Source organism: Aplidium turbinatum, chromosome 1, assembly GCF_918807975.1.
Source record: "Aplidium turbinatum chromosome 1, kaAplTurb1.1, whole genome shotgun sequence".
NCBI classification, from domain to species: Eukaryota; Metazoa; Chordata; class Ascidiacea; order Aplousobranchia; family Polyclinidae; genus Aplidium; species Aplidium turbinatum.
This window is the reverse complement of record NC_137472.1, coordinates 19,156,085-19,179,681: the sequence shown is the minus strand read 5'-3', so window position 1 is coordinate 19,179,681 and position 23,597 is coordinate 19,156,085. Positions and strand designations below refer to the sequence as shown.

General features: G+C 37.4%; 1 protein-coding gene across 1 annotated transcript; it reads left to right on the top strand.

Annotated features, from left to right (window-relative positions):
• Positions 1 to 9,365: 9,365 nt before the first annotated feature.
• Positions 9,366 to 22,406, top strand: LOC145769031 (actin-related protein 3B-like). Its single transcript, XM_082580631.1, has 12 exons — positions 9,366 to 9,508; positions 11,397 to 11,452; positions 12,106 to 12,218; positions 12,879 to 12,989; positions 14,142 to 14,237; positions 15,651 to 15,758; positions 17,767 to 17,910; positions 18,650 to 18,823; positions 19,806 to 19,898; positions 20,120 to 20,245; positions 20,538 to 20,621; positions 21,148 to 22,406. The coding sequence occupies exons 1-12, from the start codon at positions 9,462 to 9,464 to the stop codon at positions 21,241 to 21,243; spliced, it is 1,248 nt and encodes a 415-aa protein (XP_082436757.1). The 5' UTR covers positions 9,366 to 9,461; the 3' UTR covers positions 21,244 to 22,406.
• Positions 22,407 to 23,597: the final 1,191 nt, after the last annotated feature.

Below are 23,597 nucleotides of genomic sequence, written 5' to 3'. Positions count from 1 at the left end.
ACAATATGATGAGCAGTTTTTAAGATATTTTAATTTTTCTTTTCACCACTAGGGGCAGTATTGTGCAAAAGATTAGTGACAAAACTTGAATATTTTTGGATATGCTTATCCCATTTCTCCAATTTTTTTTAAACATTATTTAGAACATTATAGAGCATTTTTTAAAAATACCCATAATATTGCAAAACTTATACACTGCCCTCTAGTGGCAAAAAACATGAAAAAATTCAAAAAGTGGGCCTCAAAATGGCCTCGGCGGTGGAGGTAAACGTCGATGAAAATTTATGAAACTTCATATTTGTGGTCTACTGATCTAAACACAGTACCACAAAAAAGGTAAGCAAAATCCGAGAGGGTCGGGGCGCCTGCAACACCCTAGCGTGCATGCGCAGTAAAAGCGACGTTAAGATTAAAAAAGGAGGCATGGAGCGGCTGTATTTACGACGCCGTAAATGTAGCCACTTCCTAAAAAAAAATCACTAGCCTTTTATTTAAGGAAGTGGCTATGCTTACGGGCGGCGCCGTAGATATAGTAGCCGTTCCATGCCTTTTTTTAATCTTTACATCGCTTTTACTGCGTATGCTCGCTGTTGCTGCGCCTTTTTCTTCATCAACCTTCTCTTTCAAAGCAACAGACGAAAGAACAAATGAAAAAAAATGCATATAATAACTTCTAAAATCAACTATTTTTGCCAAGTGAATCAGCGTCGCGTGCGATCTTTGTCTGCCTCATACTCCCAAGGATGTGAATTTGATATCGCCAGGAGGTTCTTTTTTTTAAAATTAAATTCTAAACCGAAGTGACTCAATCACGCATTTTTGTGGCCGTTCAGTTTGGTTTGTTGTTAGTTCTGACCATCACAACGAAAAAACAGTACTATATATAACAAGCATAGCAGAGGTCTAGAAAAGGGTAGAAGCTGCAAAACGCGGACGTTATAGCATGCATGATACCAAAGCAGGTCAATCAGTTTAAAATATGGCACGGTCGCAAGGATGCAACCTAGTTCGTACCCTGAACAGTTCGTACCCTGAACAGTTCGTATCCTGAAAAGATTGAGAGAAAAAATTAAAAAAAGCGGAAGTCGCTGATCGCAGTTTCTGCAAACATTTTAAAAATTTTTCCCCGAAAAGATCAAGTGAAAGATAGCACAAAGCCGAACTCGCTGATCGCAGTTTCCGCTAACTTTAACCCTCGCTGATCGCAGTTTCCGCAAACATTTTTCCTTAGTTTCCGCTAACCCTAACCTTAGAGTAATCTATGCTCTAACCCTCGCTGATTGCAGTTTCCGCAATTATTTTTCCGCAGTTTCCGCGAATGGTCAGAGTAATGGTTAGAGCTAATGGTTAGAGTTAGGTTAGAGCATAGATTACTCTATGGTTAGCAGGCCTCGAAATTTGTACTTTTTTCCGGCGGTCAAGCATGTCCTACCGGACTGGCCCTTTCAGCGGACATTTATTATCTCAACCGGACATATTTTTTGCATGTAGATTTTGCACAAAATCACACTACAGTATTGTGTAGTCGTGTTTGTAGAAGAAGATTTTCTACAACAGAATTACTCTGCAATGGTTGATGGCTTAATTAACCGACCCTGAAGTGTACTGGAGCAGATTGCTTGCAAATAAATCAGTGCGTTAATGACAGTCGTGTAATGTATCAGCGTGTATCAATGTATCATCTATCAGTATCAGCATGAATAAGGTCGCCACATTCGCCTAAGCACGTGCGGAACCCAGCTGAGACTTGCTTCTCTGTGACGTTTCTTTTTAACAAACGATCAATGTAACGCAATAATCCTCATTGTTAAAACTAGAATACATATCCTGCGGAAAAGTTCAGACAGCTTTATTTCAAGACAACATTGCAAGGCGTTGAAATGATGTAAAAATGGCTACTTTTGCCATCAGCTTGTTAACCACGCCACTATAATGTGATCTTCAAAGCAATTGCCTGTAGGCTACTATTATTGTTTCAGCTCCGTATTTGTTCGCATTAAACAAACAATTGTAACAATTCAAATTTAAAATATATTTTTGCTGCATTAGCTCTATTTTTGTCAAGAATTTTGCGGCGGTCATTTATGACCGACCAATGAGTCGGCTTCGGCAGACATTCGAGGTCATACCGGAGGTCATGTCCGCCATGACCGCCGGATATTTCGAGGCCTGGTTAGAGTAATCTATGCTCTAACCCTCGCTGATTGCAGTTTCCGCAAACATTATCTCGCAGTTTTGTTTACCCTAACTCTAACCATCGAGTAATCTATGCTCTCTAACCCTAACCAGGGTTATCGGTATTTTACCCGACCCAAAAAAAAACACTTAAAAAAACCCAGTGCATTTTAAAAACACCCAGTATTTGTCCAGTTTTTATTAGAAAATTAAAAAAATGAACAAAAACACCACAAACAAGGCACTTAAAACAAACTTTAAATTAGGACTTAAGGATGTGATTGTGAAGTAAATTTCCAAGGATAAACTGAAAACACAGTGGATATTGTATTACACAGTACACAAAAATCAAGTAATGCCACTTTGTGTATACTACACTAAAACTCATTTATGCAAGAAGGCCTTATAATTAAACTGGTGAAAGTACTACTCTACTGTAGTCAGTGGCGCCGCCAGACCTTCAACATTGGAGGGGCAAAATATTGACAGTGCAAGACAGTAGCATAGTCAAAAATTTTGAAAGAGGGGGTGTTGACAGCCGGCGGGCGAAGCCCGATGGCGTGTTCGCCGAAGGCCACACTTAGTGGCGGGGGGTCTGGGGGCCTCCCCCAGAAAATTTTGAAAAATTGCTTTCAGTTTGGTGCATTCTGAGAGCATTTTCAACAAAATTGTGATTATAAATATTTCTGTAAAATGGTGCTGTCCGGTGGCATAGCAAAAGGATAAGATCATGTTTTCTTCGGCATTTTTCGGAAATAAAGCTAAGTCTCTATGATTTCTTGTTGCTAATTTCAGACTGAGATATTTGAATGTTTGGCACTGGCAAAACTCGCTCTTTTAATGCAGTTTCGTTTAAAATTAGGCAAACTTTGTTTTAGAGACATAGGTTGATTGCTTTTTTTGCGAGATTATTACAGTTTTATTATTTATCAGTTTTCTCCTTGGTTGATTCAAAAAAGATCTTATTCAGCTAAGTCACTAACTTTTATGCTCTGAAGTCAACCCAAAGTTTAGAAAATGTAACGTCATAGAAGTCATACATCTTGATGAGTGTCAAACAAAAAGCTTTGAGACAATGAAGTTACTTTAGGCTATTTCTGATATATTCAAGTTTTGTATAACGAATAGCTGTTTAGATGTTAATCTAGATCGAATAAGCGATCTAGCAGTTGCAGATGGCTTGCATCCTTGCACAGTTTGACGAGAAATTACATCATAGGCTAAAACTTTTCTTGTAAACAATGTATTAACATCCGTAAATTCAATTTGAAATCCCCGAACCCTCTCCCTTGGCTATGCCACTGGTGCAAGACAGGGTATATTATTTAATTTTTCTTGTTTTCTACCAGGGCTGGAAAAAATGTTTAGCTTCCCGGGAATCTGTTTTTTAGAGAAAAAAGTTCCCGCGGCTTACAATCACGATAATGAGAACCTTATATTTTACTGATCTCCTGAGCTGACGTAAACCTTAAAAGTCATGTCGACATATTCTTGATGCCCCCTTATCGAAAATTCTGCTTTGTATTACCGCTTTGAAGGAGGATTACGACTATGAACAAAAGAATAAATTTTAAACTTCATTTTGAATTGAAAAGACATGACGTAATGTCTTACAACCTTAGTTATATATTTTTTCATTACGTAATGTCTTGTAGGAATAAATTGAAAATCAGTATGATCACTCAAAATGAAAGCAATGGGACTACGAATCCTCACTAAACCAATCAATCAATGGTCTTGTTGCACTGAAAATGACAACCTTATATTTTACTGATCTCCGGAGCTGACGTAAACCTTAAGGTATAGATCTGTTGACTCAATGCAAATCCTTTGAAGGTTGGGGGGGGGCTGCCAATTCAACTTTTTTGTATCAACAGTTGTATCTCTAAAACCACTGAGGCTGCAACTACGAGATTTCTTGACTTTTCCTAACTTTTATTCACCTCTATTGAGCTGAAATTTTGAGCAAATAAAGATTATAAATTGAAAGATATAAGGCATTTCTCAGCACATCCTCTGAAATATTTCATATTCTATTGTAAAACATTTTCCCATCATCTGGATGAAAGTAATTAATTTGGCCCATGTCTCGTTAATCCTAACTGTTTCACAGCGTAAAGGGCATTGGCTGTATGTAAAATAATGTAAAAAAAATTAATCACAACATTACAATGCACGTTCTTCATTACTCTACCAAAAAATAATGTGTAAACTCACGCTACAAATTACACTCATAAGTGACCTCAACATTTCAACGTATATGAGCAGTTCTAAAATTCACATAGTTTTAATTTTCGGATATGCTCAGCGTTAATAATTTTACAAAGTGAATCCCAAATTTTGAAACCGTGCCAAAATTACAGAGATATCACTCCTAAAGTATAAGAAGAATTGACAGCCCCCCCCCCCCCAAACTGAGCAAGACTCCAGGAGCCCAACCTTCTAAGGCATAAAAGTCATGTCGACTTATTCTTGATGCCTCCCTTATCGAAAATTGTTCTTTGTAGTACCGCTTTGAAGGTGGATTACGACTATGAACAAAAGAATAAATTTTAAACTTCAATTTGTATTGAAAATACATGACGTAATGTCTTCCAACTTTATCACATTTTTTTTATTACGTAATATTTACCACCACCAAACCACTTTTGACGATCAAATTTGTTAATTTATTATTCGGTAAAATGTTTAGATGATGTCACGTCATTACGCCGATTTGAGATATAATTTCATTCATGACGTCGTATGGATGAAAAACTTTTACAAGTTTTACACTCTGCTGAGATTAAAGAAGAAACATAAATGATAAATATTGGAGAAATTGAGTCTCCTTTACAACTAAAGAATCGAACAACTCAAAACTGCTGAAACAAAACGTTTTGTTTAAGTGAAAGGATCACTGCAAGCAACCAATGCCAAAATGCGCGCGGAAGAAGTCATGGGAGTGTGAGGTATCAAAAATTTAACAGGTTGTTATTTTTCTACATCAATGTGATGTTAGTTAAAACTTTAAAAAGTCTATATCTTTGCTTCTGTAGAAAATATTTTTATCTACTGTACAATTTAGTCATCAAGGTTTTCCATACTTTTTTAAAGAGAGAGCTTTTACCTCCCCCCCCCTCCCCTTGCAACTTGAGTTGACTTACTTGAGGTTGGGATCCAAGTATTAAAAAAAAATATCAATATGTATTAATAAAAAAAAGATGATGCCCAAAACATTGGGAGGGCAGCTGCCCCGCCTGCCCCCCCCTGCCGGCGCCACTGACTGTAGTCTGTATATATAATGTGAAGTGCAATTTAGGAGGCTATTTACCAATTACAGATTCTGGATTCTAACGCATGACTGTTTCAGAGCATTTGCCTAAATGGTCATTGGCCACGCAATCGCTCATCCATTACTTTATATAATATATATATAAATGATAAAAAATATTTTAACATGATGGCATAAATGCTCCTTACCTTCAAATCTAAAGCAAATGATGCAATAATGTGATTTCTACCACCGTAGCATCAACTTGGTATAGAAATCAGTGGATGATGCAATCCAACTTGATCTTGAAATTCATGGATGATGCAACATTCAAGCAACAACAGCCCTAGTGCATTATTTTATTGAGTTATGCAAGAATGTACTGTGAGTGAAAGGCACTTCATTCGTAAAAAGTAGTTTTGAGGTGAAATAAGCATGAATCTACCTTTTTTTGCATCTTTTTTAAAAAAACCTGAGCGGGTTAGGCTTTTTTTAAAAAACCCGAGTTTTTCTCAACCCTAACCCTCGTTGTTCGCAGTTTACGCAAATATTTTTCTGCAGTTTCCGCTAACCCCAACCCTCGAGTTGTTTGCGGAAACTCTGATCAGCGACTTCGGCTTTGTGCTATTAAACTGCGATCAGCAACTTCGGCTTTTTTTAATTTTTTCTCAATCTTTTCAGGGTACAAACTGAGGGTACAAACTGTTCAGGGTACGAACTAGGTTGCACCCCGGTCACAACACCTTAATAAAATTTTTATAAATTTAGAATTTTTTTTACTCATTAATTGTTAAAGAAAGAAAACTCACTAGCCTTTTTTTTCTCTTTTTTCTAAATATATAAAATTTTGGTTGTCCAGCTTTGGTATCATGCATGCTATAACGTCCGCGTTTTGTCGCTTCTACCTTTTTCTAGACCTCTGCTATGTTTGTCATATACTGTTTTTTCGTTGTGATGGTCAGAAATAAAAACAAAGTAAACTGAACAGCCACAAAAGTGCGTAGCCTAACGATTGAGTCACTTCGGGTTAGAATTTTAGTTTAAAAAATAGGCACCTCCAGGCGGTATCAAACTCATATCCTTTGGACTTGGAGTACGAGCCAGACAAAGATCGCACGCGCCACTGATTCACTTGGCAAAAACAGTTGATTTTAGAAGCTACTGTATATATGCACTTTTTTTTCATTTGTTCTTTCGTCTTATGCTTTGAAAGAGAAGGTGAAAGAAGAAAACGGCACAGCAAACGCAGCAACAGCGCGCGAACGCAGTAACAGCACGCATGCGCAGTAAAAGCAACTTAAAGATTAAAATAATGCATGGAACGGCTATATCTACGGCGCTGTAAGCATAGCCACTTTCTTTTTTTAAATTTTTAAAAATTCTATTAAGGTGTTGCGGCCGTGCCATATTTTAAACTGATTGTCCTGTTTTAATATCATGCACATTATAACATCCTTGTTTTGTCGCTTCTACTTTTTACTAGACCTCTGCTACGTTTGGCATATATATTGTTTTTTTGTTGTGATGGTCAGAAATAAAAACAAACTGAACTAGAATTAAGACGTCCCGAATTATGAAAGAAATTAATTTTGTGTATAAAGCATAGACTCCTTAAGTAAAGGACTGGAATGTTGCGATCTCGGGGTTTGTAACTTGAGTCTGAAGGATTAACTTGAGTCCTGGCTAAAATGACTTTTATAGAAGCTAGAAACACAAACTTGGATTCCCGATTATGGTTTTTGAGAATGACGAGTTCAATAGTGTTAGTTTCAAAACCATCTGTGATCATTTTTAAGGTCAAAATATTATATTTTAGGAAGTGGCTACATTTACGGCGCCCTAAATACAGCCGTTCCGTGCCTTTTTTTAATCTTTATGTCGCTTTTACTGCGCATGCGCGCTGGTGCGTATTTTTTTTTTTCTTGAAAGAACAAATGAAAAAAAGTGCATACCGGTATATAACTTCTAAATTCAACTATTTATGCCAAGTGAATCTGTGGCGCGTGCGATCTTTGTCTGGCTCCTACTCCCAAGGATATGAGTTCGATGCCACCAAGAGGTGTTTTTTTTTAACTAAATTTGAACCAGAAGTGACTCAATCGTTAGGCTACGCATTTTTGTGGCCGTTCAGTTTAGTTTGTTTTTAGTTCTGACCATCACAAAGAAAAAACAATATATGACAAACATAGCAGAGTAAGGTAGAAGCGACAAAACGCGGACGTTATAAACTAGCGTGCATGATACTAAAGCAGGACAATCAGTTCAAAATATGACACGGTCGCAACACCTTTAATAAAAATTTTATAAATTGAGGACAAAGAGAAAAAAAGGCTAGTGAGTTTTTTTCTTTAATAATTAATATGAGTAAAAAAAAATTTTAAATTCATAAGATTTTTAGGTTTTACAACCGTGCCATATTTTAAACTGATTGTCCAGCTATCATGCACGCTATAACGTCCGCGTTTTGTCGCTTCTACCTTTTTATATACCTCTGCTATGTTTGTCATATACTGTTTTTTTGTTGTGATGGTCAGAAATAAAAACAAACTAAACTGAACGGCCACAGAAATGTGTAGCCTAACGATCGAGTCACTTCAAGTTCGAATTTAAGTTTAAAAAAAAAAAACACCTCCAGGTGGTATCGAACTCATATCCTTGGAAGTAGGAGCCAGACAAAGATCGCACGCGCCACTGATTCACTTGGCAAAGCAGTTGAATTTAGAAGTTATATATATTATATGCAGTTTTTTTTCATTTGTTCTTTCGAGAAAGAAAAAAAAATACGCACCAGCGCGCATTGTGCAGTAAAAGCGACGTTAAGATTAAAAAAAAGGCATGGAACGGCTGTATTTACGGCACCGTAAATGTAGCCACTTTCTATATTTTATGGTCAAATTACAGAATTTTGGTCATTTTTGCGTTTAAATCGTAAAGCAAAACTGTTTAAAAGAAATCTGTGACGAAATACGCTATTACATAAACATCATATGTATTTCTCAACACTATGGCTATTATCTGAGTCTATGATTACAATATAATAAACAAATTGACAATACATAACAAGGTGACACCATAATAGACAATGTTTATCACTAGTTGGAAAGCTTTTCTTGCCTCCTGAGGCATCCCAAAGACTTTTCTTTATCACTTACATTGAGGACATAAGCTTTCAATAGAATGTTAGCTAAAGCAGTACAAACAACATTATTAGGCTACTAGCTAAAGGTGCATCTAAAAATGATAACAACTCAGCAAAATGAAACTGGCAATGCATTTCAGTCTTGTCGTGCAAATTACAGCTATGATTTCAGTAAATTGTTACGTCACAAAAGCTTGGAACTGCAATGTTTTGCAAGGGCGTATGAAATCACCAAAATATTTCCCAAAATAAATAAAAAGAACTTCAAAGAACTTACGCCGTGTAGAGAAAAATATCTTACACAATAGATGCAGTAGGTGCACAATATCATAGTTTGTCACAGACTTCTTTCAAACAGTTTTCTTTACGATTTAGACGCAAAAATGACCAAAATTCTGTAATTTGACTTTAAAATATAATATTTGACCTTGAAAATGACCTCAGATGGTGTTGAAAGTAACACTATTGAACTAGCCATTCTCAAAAACCCTAATATGGAATCCAAGATTGTGTTTCGAGCTTCTCTAGAAGTCATTTTAGCCAGGACTCAAGTTAATCATTCAGACTCAAGTTACAAACCCTGAGCACGGGAGGTTCCAGTCCTTTACTTAAGGAGTCTGTGGTATAAAGTTTTATACACAAAATTTTGTGTATAAAGTGGTTAAAAGATGGCATCTTATGTAATCTGTCACAGAATTTACTTTTGAGTCATGCCCTACCATGTGTATTGTGTAGGCTACTACCGGTAGGCTACTCAATGAGAGTGACTAACTTATTTTATTTGTGAAATTTAGCTTACTCCAATTGTTTTACATAGCTACCATTTTAGAAGTGATTGTCCTTTAACTGAAAAATCATTAAAAGAACAAGTGGTTGTAGTGTAGTGCAATCAACATGGCAATGGGGTCACTTCCAGCTTGTGTTGTAGATGTTGGAACAGGGTGAGTAATGAGTATACAATATATTATACACTGTTTCATATAGATTTGTTGTTAAAATTATACATAAATAGGCTATTCAATTAAACTCAACACTAAAATCTGGATGCTATACTTATCAAATCCTGCAATCCATGGTTTAACAATTAACAAGCAGTTGTTTGTGGAGGTGCTTTTTATCTTCTCAATGTAGCCTATGTAACTGAATTGCCATTTGATGTATTTTCTTTGCCATGTTTAATTCACTCTTATGTATTTTATGGGTCTGCTACTATTCGGTGAGTCCGATTCGGTGAGTTTCTATCCTCTAACCCCTAACCCTAAAACGGCAATGATAATTAGGCTACGGTACCCAATAATTTTAAAAAAAATTGAAAAAATCCCCCGTTAAGGGATCGAACTCACCGAATCGGACTCACCGAATCGGACTCACCAAAACGAGCCATTCCGGTATTTTATATAGGAAGTGGCTACATTTACGGCACCGTAAATACAGTCGTTCCATGCCGTTTGTCATATGCTGTTTTTTCGTTGTGATGGTGATGATGGCGTATGAGCGATCTTTCCAGGCTAGATTGAAGGGCAGGAAATCTTCAGCCACTCAACAGTCTCGTCGTCCAGGACCCTCAGACCATGCGTACCGTGTGGAGGCCGGTGGATTAGGCAGTGGTGGATGACATGGTCTGCGGTCTGTTCAGTGGCACCACACTCGCATTCTGATGAATGAGCCAGGCCCCACTTGTGCATGTCCGAACGGAAGCGGCCGACGCCAGTTCGCAGACGGTTAAGCCCGACCCACGCAAGCCTTGCGAAGGACATCCCTGGTGGACGGGGATCGGCGTCGGGTATGAAGTCACGGAGCGTAGAGGTGTGATTTTGCCACTCCGTGTTCCACATATGGTTCGTCCAGTGTGCCGCACTTAAACCAAGTTCTTCTGCGTTCTTAAGCAGTTGTTGTGCGGCAGGCACAAAGGGGCGTCTTGATTTCAGCCGCTGCTTTATAGGTGGTTGTGATGGTCAGAACTAAAAACAAACTAAACTGAACGGCCACAAAAATGCGTAGCCTAACGATTGAGTCACTTCGGGTTCGAAATTTTGTTTAAAAGAAAAAACACCTCTTGGTGGTATCGAACTCATATCTTTGGGAGTACGAGCCAGACAAAGATCACACGCGCCACAGATTCACTTGGAAGAGCGGTTGAATTTAGAAGTTATATATGCTTTTTTTTTTCATTTGTTCTTTCAAGAAAGAAGAAAAAATACGCACCAGCGCGCATGCTGCATGCACAGTAAAAGCGACTTGAAGATTAAAAAAAGAGGCATAGAACGGCTGTACTGACGGCGCTGTAACTGTAGCCACTTCCTTTTAAATATGGTATCGGTACGGTAGCCGAAAACATTTAAAAATTTTATTTATTTTTGTACTGTATTACAATTGTTGTGTCCTTGCTTGGTTTTATCTAGGTTGATTTGTTGTTTGCCTGCAATCTTAAAATGCTTTGCAGCTTACCATGGAATAAATCACTTTATAAATGTTGAAGATATCATTTATAGATGCCATTATTGAAGCCACAATCTATTTTGGTGGCGATGTCACCAAGGATGATATTACAGCGACTTACTTTTTATTTTACTTTTTACACAAGCAAACCCTATCTTCTTTGCAGTTATGTACACTTGTACAGCTGTAGAATTTTAGATGTTTGATTTGCATGTTATTTTAGTAAATGTAATGGCAACTGAAGTATGTTACAAATTTGACTTATGATTTATTTGCCCAGATTCATGTTTCAGGACTAGACATAGGGTATGCAGCACTTTTTACTTTTGAGCTGTCATAAAACGATGAAAGATTGATTTAACGCTTGCTAATAACTGAATTTTTTTACAGATATTCTAAGCTTGGTTTTGCAGGAAATACTGAGCCACAGTTCATTCAACCATCATGTAAGTGAAAACAACTGAATGTGTTTGAAATACTAGGCCTATACACTACAGTATTTCAAACACTACAACTGTATAATACGGTATTGGTAATGTTTTGTATATTTGTTCAAGCTCCTAATGATTGTTTCAGCGTTACACAGTCTCAACGAATTGCATTCGCAGGTTGCAAAAACTACTCTAAACAAATTTGAAGGCGTGAGAAATAAACACTAAACAGTTAAACACCTACCTCAAATAAGCTATAAACTCGGTGCACACTTGCTTAGCAATAGAAATACGTAAAAACTGCTGTGTTACTGCCACTGCATCGGTTGTAGCTTTTATCGATATCATTTATCACGTGTTTAGTGAAATAACATCGTAAATTGACATTGTTGGTGACATTGAAGCAGCACCATACATTTTTGCTGTTTTATTTAATGTTAGCATTAAGTAAATCTCGCCTACTGAGTGTGGTAGTGCTGTTGCACTGTTACAGAGTTAAACTTGTACACTACAGGTATTATCTCTTTACTCTTTTTTGTAAATTAATTGCTTTTAAATGGTGATTGATACTTTCAGACGAGAGTTTGAAAAATTATGCACTGTATGTTTGTCCAATGGTATTGATGACTACAGTTACCATGCTTAGATTTCTTGGTATTTTATTTCAGGTATTGCCGTGAAAGAGAGTGCTAAAGTAGGAAATAAATTAGCAAAGGGAGTGGATGATTTGGATTTCTTTATTGGTGACGACGCTCAAGACAAACCTAATTACGCTATCAAGGTTTGTGTCAACGAACTCCGACTGTATTGATGTAGTAAAATGTTGCTTGTAGTTTTCATGTGACTTCAAGGCATTTGTAAGCACACATTATTACATCAAACCTGTCCCACACAAATAGCAATATTAATTACAAGTGCATTTACACAAGCACCTGGCTTAGGGAGAATGGAACAGTTTTTGTTTACCATGCTGTTAGTTTCGTGTGGAAAGTTTATTATCTATTTGTAACATTTGATTTAGGACTTCATTTCGAGAATGGTTCTAAATAAAGCTTATTCTAAAATTCAGACAACAGGCTCATGATTCCACAGACTTTTCAAGTCCTAATCGACTTGACTGCACTGTGAGAGCATGTCTGGTGCCGGAATGGCCCGTTTCGGTGAGTCCGATCCCTATTCGGTGATTTTTTCAATTTTTTTTTAAATTGTTGGGTATCGTAGCCTAATTATCATTGCTGTTTTAGGGTTAGGGTTAGAGGTTAGGAACTCACCGAATCGGATTCACCGAATCGGACTCACCGAATAGTAGCAGACCCTTACGCTTACGTGGATTTCAGTCATTAGCACATAGACCATCTGTATTATCAAACCCACAAAAAATTGCATCCTAATCCTACAAACGCTTAGTTTGCTTACCCGTCATTTATTGTTTCATTCTTAGTGGCCCGTGCGTCATGGAATTGTTGAGGATTGGGATTTAATGGAAAAGTTTATGGAGCAAATCATATTCAAATACCTACGAGCTGAGCCCGAAGATCATCATTTTCTTATGGTTTGTGTGTTTGGTTACAATTACAAATGGATATTTTCTTGACAGACAATGCTGATTCCATATTAAACAGTGATGCTAATCATATGTGTCGGTATTTTTGAATAAATGATTAAAATAACACTTTGCCATTTTTAATACATTGCTACGTAATAATGGAAACCACTCCACTGGAGAAAACGAACAATTTCTCGTGACGAAAAATGTTCGATTATAAATTGTTTATTCAGTCCATTTCCATAGCTCAGTTGGTTAAGCGCTTGAATATGAACGAGGAAAAGTCAAGCAACGTTGCTTTGATTCTCGGGGTCTGCGCTTCAGCAACGCGTTTTAAGGACACCTCTTCGTTGAGAAACACTTAGACTAGAGCAGGGATATCCAACCTTTTATTATAGTGGGCCGCATTATCACTTGAAATAATTCAATGGGCCGCAGAACCTACCTAAATTTCATAAAAAACGGGTACATAAGGAAACAATTAAAAACCATTAATTTCATCTTTGAAAATAGGAACAAATAACGCTAGGCTACCCATGTAGCTTACTTAACGCTAGCTTTAATTCTTCGAGTCCTATAGTTATATATAATCCTGTTGCTCCCATACTATAGGCTACTATTACTGCGCCCCTAAAAGCTGACTGGTACATTTTAATTAGGCTAAGAATAAGATTCAAAGTTCAAAATACTATGTATACTTGGAGTGAAAATGACTAGCGGGCCGCACAAAAATCTCAGGCGGGGCGCAGGTTGGACATCCCTGGACTAAAGGATGAAATAATTCACAGCTATCTGAATTTCACTCTTTTAATCTGAGTGACCGGGTCTGCATTACTGTTCCAAAGCCTCTACGTCTACACAGTACGCTAAACACGTATGCGAAACTGCTAGGATTAAGCTCTCAAAGAAGTTTTTTGAGACCTAGAACAAAGATACCCGGAATCAACCATCGCAAGTTGTTTATAAAGACAACTAATTAGTTCATGCAGTGAATATTTTATACATCGGTTGTCGCATGTTATATATCATTGCTGTTTTCTATTGATTTAATAACCTACCCAAGCAGCAAAATCATTCATATTTACATTGATCAACGTAAAAATGGCGGAGTTTGCTGTCTGGGTATATTTATGTTGTTCTTACCAATTCTACTTGCAGACGGAGCCTCCACTGAACACCCCTGAAAACCGGGAGTATTTAGCAGAAATCATGTTTGAATCATTTAACGTGCCTGGGTTGTATATAGCTGTCCAGGTTAGTTGAAATAATGTGGTTGTTTTATCACAATATCAGTTGTTAGCTGTTGTTACGAACACAATGGGCACTATTAAATATTGCTGGTATAAATTTTAGGTTAATTTTGATCCCGCAAGCATCAACTTACACCATCTGTACAATCTGACACGTTCAGTGCAGAAAACTGTTTAAAAACTGGTATTTAAGCTCTTTAAAAAGTGTTGGTTGTAGTCAGGGCTGTGGAGTAGGAGGAATTTGGACTTGTCCGGCGTCGGAGTCGTATATTTTTAAATCGACTCCACAGCCCGGGGCCACATACTATAGTCTTCGTATGAACACGAATATAGCCGTTCGTGTTTAAATATTTTGTTCGGAAAGCTTTATGCCACTATTTTGAAACTTCAAGATTTTAATGTTGCAAAATGTTTTACGAACAGCCACAATTTCTCTAAAATAATTGCACGAATAAAAAAAGAATGATTGAACTTTTTTTGACATAAAAAAAATTTTCGTTTTCGTAAGTTTTGTTCGTGTATTTGGAGCGCAAAAGTTTGCTTACGAATAAAAAACTTCATCTACTGACAAGTAATTATACATAACATTGAATTTAAAACAATAATTAGTATTAGTAATAAATAGCCCACTCAAGCACAATCATACCGTTTAAAATTTTACTTAAACGTATTGCTTGAATAAATTTGCGGTTGTTTTAATTCAACCTAGTACAGTAATCAAACAAGTCATAGTTTAGTAGCCTAGGATTTATAAACAGCAAAAATGTCCCGAAGACGGCTTTTCGAAGAAATAGACACTGTAGGCTAGCCTGTACTGGTTAGTCTTGTTGGTTAAAATGATGAGTCTAACTTCTGCTTATTTCTACATCGTAATATCTTCCATAAAAAAAAAACAGGATATAAAATGCCATTACAAGTATGTTAATACCGGTAAATATTTCCTGCTTGGATACTGGATAGGCTACCCTAAAAAACTGCGATGAAGTTAAGCAGGCATGCTTGGGTCTAGCTTAACTTCACACGTAAACAAAACATTATGAAGGTTACGAAGGGTCTTGACCATTCGTGAAAATACACGAAAAAAGTGCTCTTTATGCAAAGATTTTTTTTAATTATGACGTACATGACAACAGTCTTTCTACGAACACAAATGTCCTCGTACAAACAAAACGATTTTTCATGGACAAAACAATATATTCGTATGAAGAAAAATATCTTCGAAAGAATATTTGTAAGTTTTGTTTGTTACGAAGACCATAGTATACCAAACTGCTGAATCACGAGCTTTGGTGTTCGTATGCCTATTCCTACGAAAAACATATATAGGAGTATGTGACCCCTGGTTTTAGTTGACTAATCTGTATATAATTGTTTCATTTTTTAAGTTTGGTTTCCATAACTTAATTTTCATTCTCAGGCTGTGCTAGCGCTGGCTGCTTCGTGGACGTCGCGAGCTGTGGGTGAGAGAGTTTTGACTGGGACTGTGATTGATAGTGGGGACGGTGTTACTCATGTGATACCTGTGGTAGGTTTGTTGTAAAATTGCAAGTTATATTTTGTTGTTTGTAGCAGCCAACCGTGATAATCCATTCATCAGCTTTTGTAGTGCTAAAAAGTTTTTAACTTATTATTTGATTTGCAGCCTACGAGCACCTGGCGTTAAATTCATTCATCAGTATATACAGATAATAAACCAACGATTTTTATTCTACCTTACTCCCACATTAAACATGTTGATTGATTGATGCTGATGGCATGTTTTACTCCACTCTGTCCAAGACTTGCCGTCCCTCAATTCCATGGATGTCAAGTCTTTCTATGTGCTTGGTTCTTTTTCTCTTTTCCACGCCTTATCAACTTGTTTTCACTATTTTTTCGTCGCCATCGTGTATTTTTATTTTAATAGTTTTATTTCTCACTTTGTTGATGTCTGCCCTGAAGATGTGTGTCTCCATTTGCATCTCTGCATTGCGTCTTCTCTTGCCACTGCCAACGCTTTTGTTCCGCAAATGTAGCTATTGTTATCCATATCTACAGTTCTACACATTAGTTTTAGTCATAATAATAATAAATTTCAAAACCCGAAACTTCATGTCCATTCTATTATTGTTTAAAATGCAAGTTTCTGACTTTTTTTTTATCATAAATCGTCTTTAACCTGTTAAGTGCGTATGACGACAATTGTCGTCCGAGACAGTCGCTCTTGCTGTGCGTAAGACGACAATTGTCGTTTTCGTGATCGCAGCTATTCATGGCGCTTTTAATTTTGCTTTCCTCTATTCGCTTTGTCTGGAAGGCGCAATTATGACGTGTGAAGAAACATAGATGCATTGTTTACACTACTATAACGATTGCAGCCTGACGGAAATCATTAATCCCTAAATCACTCTATAGGTAGCTTCTGCACTCACCTACAATATAACCACAATTGCAAGAATAAAAAGATTTCATCCAAAATGTTTGTTTTTTTCTGAAATGACTTTCTGCCGGTGCATAAAATTCGTACCGCATCATGCGCGTTCAGTCAGTGTGAAGTCATTTTGATGTTATGTTGCAAGCAGTTTCGGAAATATTTTGTTGTGTTCGAAAACATATTTTGTAACATATAGTCAACTAAACAACAGGGTTTTGTGTTGCTGTTAATGTTAGAACAAGCGTCAGAAAATGATACAGATTGAATATTTCCAAACTAAACTTACGTGTACTTTGTTTAGTGTCCTATAAATGCTTAGAAATTATTCTGTTCTGTGAACTAATGTATTTTTTTCTTCATAATAAACAACTAGTTGAATAATTTCACAATGGTGAAAGATATAATCACTTGAAAGTAATGCGATTACACCAGAAAACAATAGTCCAGCCGGAGACTTCTCCGCAATAGTCGATGAAAATGTAAAGCAATAGACACAAAAGGAAATTGAACAAATGCGTATTGTGCTGCGTCATGGGGGTTCCCCAACATTCTAGCAAGCAATAATGCGACGAAAAATACTGCGAGTGATCAAATTAAATACGCACAGTAAGGAGAGTTTCGAAAAATTAATTACGCACTTAACGGGTTAAACAAACAAAATGGAGACAGTTCATATGGGAGAAGGGAGATTACAGCTGATCGAACATGATCAATCTGTCGAAAAAGACGCCATGTGTTTATATGGAGATAAAAACATGTGCAATCGCATTAAGCCTTTGGCGGATTTTCGAACTAAACTTGAAACTCTTCTTAAAACACCGATCAGGGCCATAACAGCATGAGCATGGGGTATCGAACCCACAGATAAAAGACATCAGTTTGACATCCCACGAGATTACATTGCTTTGTGTTAGCATTGACAAGTGTTTCGGGATGAAGACCATGTTTTTTTTTTAAAGCAAAACGGAGAAATAGATTGGCTGGTCAGTTAATGGACGTCTTACATTTGGACACGATTACGACTGCCTTACTTTTCTGTACATTTGACCACGAGGCAAAAGCCAGAATATTACCAAACACTCTACTTTTATCATGTGAAAACAGCGGTGATATTTTTAAGGCGGAAGGCTACGTCATAGGAAGTTGCATCAAGCACATCCCGATAGCAGGACGGGACATCACTTACTTCATCCAGCAACTTCTGAGAGAAAGAGAAACAGGGATCCCTCCGGAGCAGTCCATGGAAGTCGCCAAGGCTATCAAAGTAAGATTTGTTGTAAATGTGAAATTTTTTCGCTTGGTTGATGTTGAATTTATCTGTGGGTTGGGATCAGTTAACAGTTAAAAAATGTGTTTTAGTTTGTTTGCTTTTTCATTCCCGGCAGATCAAAAAAGTCATTGATTTGGTTATCCTAAGTTTGTATTATACAGTTTTTGAGATCATTTTAACAAGCCAATAATTCTTCAAAAATCGTGATTGACTTTTGTTCCATTCACTAGAAACTTCTATTTTGCAAGTTAATGGAATATTTTAAACGTTAAAAAAACAATTTCAAAAGTTTAAAGCATCATGAATGCGATAGCAAACCAGATTAGGGTAGCTTGGACCAATGCTGCAATCTTATGCATCCCGTTTGCCATCTTAACGATGGGATGCTCAATGATGGCATGGCATATAGTAGGCTATGTCCTTTACGTTGCATTTCCATGGAGCTGTGGGAGCAAAACCTCACCAGCCTGTACCAAAGTACACGTCGTCAAGGTCTCCCGTAAAAACAGGATATGTTTTAGTTACGCTCAACTTAATAAAATAATACATCAATAATTCTATACTGCTTACTAAACCCGTTAAGTTCTGAGCTTTTTTTGAGCTTGTTAAGTTGTTTCCGCGTAAACACATTTTGATGCAACTGAGCTTTTAACGCAAAACTGTATTATTCTTAATTTTCGAAGTTATTTCTGTTTAGTCAAAACAGAAAAATTACCAGCTTTGCATCTTTTAGGAGCGCTTTTGTTATATTTGCCCTGACATTGCCAAAGAGTTCGCTAAATACGAAACGGACCCCGGCAAATGGGTGAAGCTTTACGAAAACCTCAACTCTGTAACTCGAGAGAAATTCAACGTCGATGTTGGGCACGAACGATTTCTCGGCCCGGAGATCTTCTTCCACCCAGAGGTGAGTGATATTGTTTCAATGAAAATATTTCTGGTTTGAAAAAGCTACGCAAGGTAGAGCATATTTTGAACATGTAGGGCGTAGGCATGTAGACTAGAGGCTAGAGCAACCTCAACAACCGTAATATCGATCACACAAACTCGAGAGGAAGCCGCAAAGCATAGGCCGCTTTCGAGAACTGCCTTTGGAGAATATCGTGCCACTTTTGAAAAGACCAGATCCCGAAACCTGGAGGAGCAAAAACAAGCAAAGGAGTGCCAACTATACCCACACTCTGCTCTCCCAAGTGATTTCAAATTTAACAGAACTTTTAAAGCTAGAATTGCAACTATTAGCCATTAGCGCTCTTACCGTTAGCTTTTATACGAAGACCGTCATCTCTAAACAGGATACCGATAATTGTTTTGAACTTAATCGAAAGTTTTGCTTTCTGAGTAATATAACTAAGGTATGAGCATTTTAAATGGAAAAAAGAATCAAATCATCAATCAATCAAATAAATATTTTACTCAATGTGTTGTTCGTACACCACACGGAAGTCATTGAGGCCCCCTTGATGAGGCTCTCCCTGAGTCTCCCAGTTTAAGAAGTGCTGGCGCAAGGGCGTTGCATATTGTGAGGGTACGAGAATAGCAGACCTACCGTTGTAGTTTCCATCGAAAGGAATTAAGAAACTTAGGCTCTAAAGATAGTTTATTGTTTAAGGTTGGCTGAACATTCAAGTATATGGTTTTCAACGGAACGGCTTTGTTTTGATAGCTAATTGTAAGTGTTTTGTGACCTTCATGGCCAAATGTCGGATGGACTTACCAATCTAATAACATGAGTTATACAAGTGTGCACTGGCCATTTTTCAAGGACACGGGCATGAGAAGAATCTTTACCAGCGGTGCATTATTGGTGTGACTTATGAACCAACATTATATTATTTGTTTCACGTCAGCAGAATACAAGGAATTGACAGCTGCAATTTTCTTTCCAGTTTTCAAACCCTGACTTCACGACTCCGATATCAACCGTTGTTGACGAAGTTATACAAAACTGTCCCATTGATGTGAGAAGACCCTTGTATAAGGTACTGTATGTGTCCGCTTGCTGCTTGGTAAGTGAGCTTGAAACAGTGAATAAAGTCCAATAATTATTATTCATTCAATGCTAGCTCGACGTCGGACGAAGTTGAAGACTGCACAAGGCTTAACTTGTACGAGATATAGCTGCTGCAATATTCAACCCTATCACTTTCAATTGTAGCTTTGCTTGAGATGTTAACCTTTACTTTGAAATCATTCCTCATAGAACGTGGTTTTGTCTGGTGGATCTACGATGTTCAAAGACTTCGGACGACGTGTTCAGAGAGACTTGAAGAGAATTGTTGACGCAAGATTAAGAATATCAGAGGAACTCAGCCAAGGTCGGATCAAGGCAAGTTGCTCATTGTGTCTTTGAGGCTGCTGGAAAGTTCCGATTTGTTGTACTTTGATGTTCAAAGAGTTTTTTTTAAGCATTGAACGGTATTAGTCTTTTTAAATTACGACTTATTGCTTCAAGTTCCTTTCTTCTCCATGCGACCAGTTTTTCCCTGAACCTTGCAATAGCCTACAATTGCTATCACGACGATTTTTTTCAATCATTTCAAACAACCTGATGTCAGTACTAAGCAAATCAGTTTCTTTTGTTCAAAAATGCGAGTGATCATTGTTGTTACTTGTTGCAGCCCAAGCCGATGGAAGTTCAGGTGGTATCTCACAGTATGCAACGATATGCTGTTTGGTTTGGCGGATCGATGCTCGCGTCCACTGTAAGTTATGTGGAAATTTAGTTCTTAAACAAGGCCCACGTTTTCAGAGCGCTTGCAAGAAGCATTCTTGCCAATATACTGTATCGGATGTTATTTTCCGTAGCTAATTTTGATGCATTTTTATGTAACTCAAAACTTGATCGGATTGTTTACAAAATAGTTTATTTTGTTTCATGTTCAAGATTTTGTAAATTAAATTGTTTACTGTTTAAAACTACGTAAAGATGGAAGTTTTATACGAAGGCTAGTTTCTTAGTGCACCGCAAACACATAAAATGAAATTATTTTGCCATGTTTTACTTTTATTGTTATGATTATTTATTTCCACAAAAAATAATCAAAAGTTCAAACCTTCTATTGAACTTCATTGAAAATCTGAAACATTGTGACCTAACAAATAATCTTCTGTGCAAAATCATACTTCTCGGTGTTTAGTTGATTTCTGCCAATGACCGTGCAAATCCACGGCTATCATCCAGTTGCAGTATGGAACTTCAAATTGTCAATTGAAATCAACTTGTTTCAGGCCGAGTTCTACAAAGTTTGTCACACGAAAGCGGATTATGACGAACGTGGACCAAGCATCTGCCGATACAATCCTGTATTTGGCACCATGCAGTGATGAGGGCGGTTGTCTGTACACGAGAATCTCAACTTTAGACCCTGTCCCACATCTACCTTGCTACTGTATTTACATTAACTTGGCTTATTATGGTAATCCTTACTCACCTACCAAAATTGGTCGTTATTGCACTTTGACGTTAGACCAGTGTAGAAATGACCAGCTTTGCAAGATGAGGCATGAGCTATTTTCGGGTCACAACATTTATCATTCTATCTTGTTCTGTTCATTTTTTGTCTTTGGAAAAAGAGAATTGTAGGGCCAGGGATCGTAGAAGCACTGGATGCAAAACATGTTGTTGAGAGTCAAATGAAAAAAACGAATGCTTTCCTGCTACAGCCATTGAAATAATTCAAAAAATCCTAAGTGTCATCTGGTAAATGCGATTGTGTTTGCAATTTGGATTACTTGCATAAGTTACAACTTGAGGTAAAAAAATTGCTAAGTATCGTCTTCCCCTGATGCCTTGATCTTGATGTAAAGTCATAAATGCATTCCAATGTATCAAGCACTAAATGCAATGTTTTGTGAATTTGTCTCTGGAAGAATCCGTTCTTTTTACACCGAATCAACATCTGTAGACGTTGCATCAACGTAAAAAGGAAGAACTTCTACATGAGAATGCCCTATTTTTTCCACGTTGTAAGTCATCTGAGTAGCCACAATTTCAAAATGTTCTTTCATTGATTAGTTGATGTTTTGTATCTGGGATGCCTGGTACAATAAGTTGTTATGAAGGCAGTATAGGAATTATGGTATGGCTAGTTTTAAGACTTTAGTTTTAAAAAGCAATGTTCGATTTGCGAGCGAGCTACAAATAGTGATTGGAGTGAAAGAACATTTGGCAACACTTTTGTTTTAGCAGGTAGTTTTGCATCTCGTGTTTTTAAAATTCCTGCACCTGGGGCTCGGCCCGATTGTGAATTTTCTAATTAATGATATCCAGCTGACATGACCCTGTGCACTTTATTGTATGCTATTCAGTTACAAAAGGAATGTTGTTGTGTCGCTGAATTAAGAGTTTTTGTTAAGTATGTATAAAACTTATATCTTGATCTAGTGAAGGGAACTTATATAACTACATTATGTAAAAATCACGATGCTGTACGTCGTTTTGACGTAACTTGTTAAGTATTCAGAAAAATAAATTCAACATTAATTCAATGTGGTGGAAAAGAAATTAGCTTCTGGCTATGGGCAGGGTTGCCAGGTAATCCTAGAAGATTTCGGACAATAGTTACTAGTCTGAAATTCGGACATTCCAGGACGGTTAATAATTGTTACGCTTGTGGGTACTGCAGAACAGCTACAAAAACCCACAAACGTAAAGGAATTGAAAAGAGGTCTTAACACGAGTAGGAGTATGTGTGCAAGTAATAATAATGTTATGGTTTTATTTATTGTCGCTCTACAACAGCTAAGGTCTTTTAGCGACAGGGCTCATTTTTAATTTATATCAGGTTTACGATGTTATCACATTATTACCCGACTCATTCTCACTGCGATATGCAGGATAGAACACAATCGGTACCGTTTTTAAAGTCTTCGGTTTGACCCGACCTGGAATCGATCTCAGATCTACCAGAGCCGAAGGCGAAACCACTCGGCAACTGAGCTGGTATGTGTGCAAGTGACAAATCCACTGTGCAGTGGGTACCAAGTCATGTTGCAATAATTGCGAACTACTCACAGGGAGGCACGATGTAATCAAGTGTAGGCTAAGTGACCAGGTGCAATGCACTCGCACTAAGGCAATAGCTAACGTTACTGAACTATATCAATAAACTGTTTTATTTGTTGGGTAGCACTTCACTGGCGTCACAGAAACTTAAACATTGACAGAAATAACTATGCGAATGATTTGTAGCCGTCGAACACCCACAGCGTATGAATTTAAGCCAGATTCTTGTTTATTGTCTGGATTTTAGGCCATCTGGCTGTGAGCTCGAAGGCGGCTGTCTGTACACGAGAATTTCAACTTTAGGTCCTGTCTTACAGTTCACATTAACTTGGCGTATTAGCCAAATGCTTACTCCACCAATCCTTACCCGTCTACCAAAGTTGGCTGATTTTACATTGAATCAACGTCTGTATGCGTTAAATCTATGCAAAATAAATGCGGCGCGGAGAAGCTAACTGCTGACCATGTTCTTAAATGTCCTATTTACAAGGCACCGAATGAAATGCATGGTAGGCTGTAGTAGCCCTGGACGAAGCTACACTAACTTGACTTGATTGAATCTTTATCATCGGACGTGGAAAGCTTCTATGAGAGCTATCCTAGCGGTTTCGCATACTTGTAGCTCAAACTGAACTAGTCGAAACATGCAAAGTGGGTGCATGATGAAACCGAT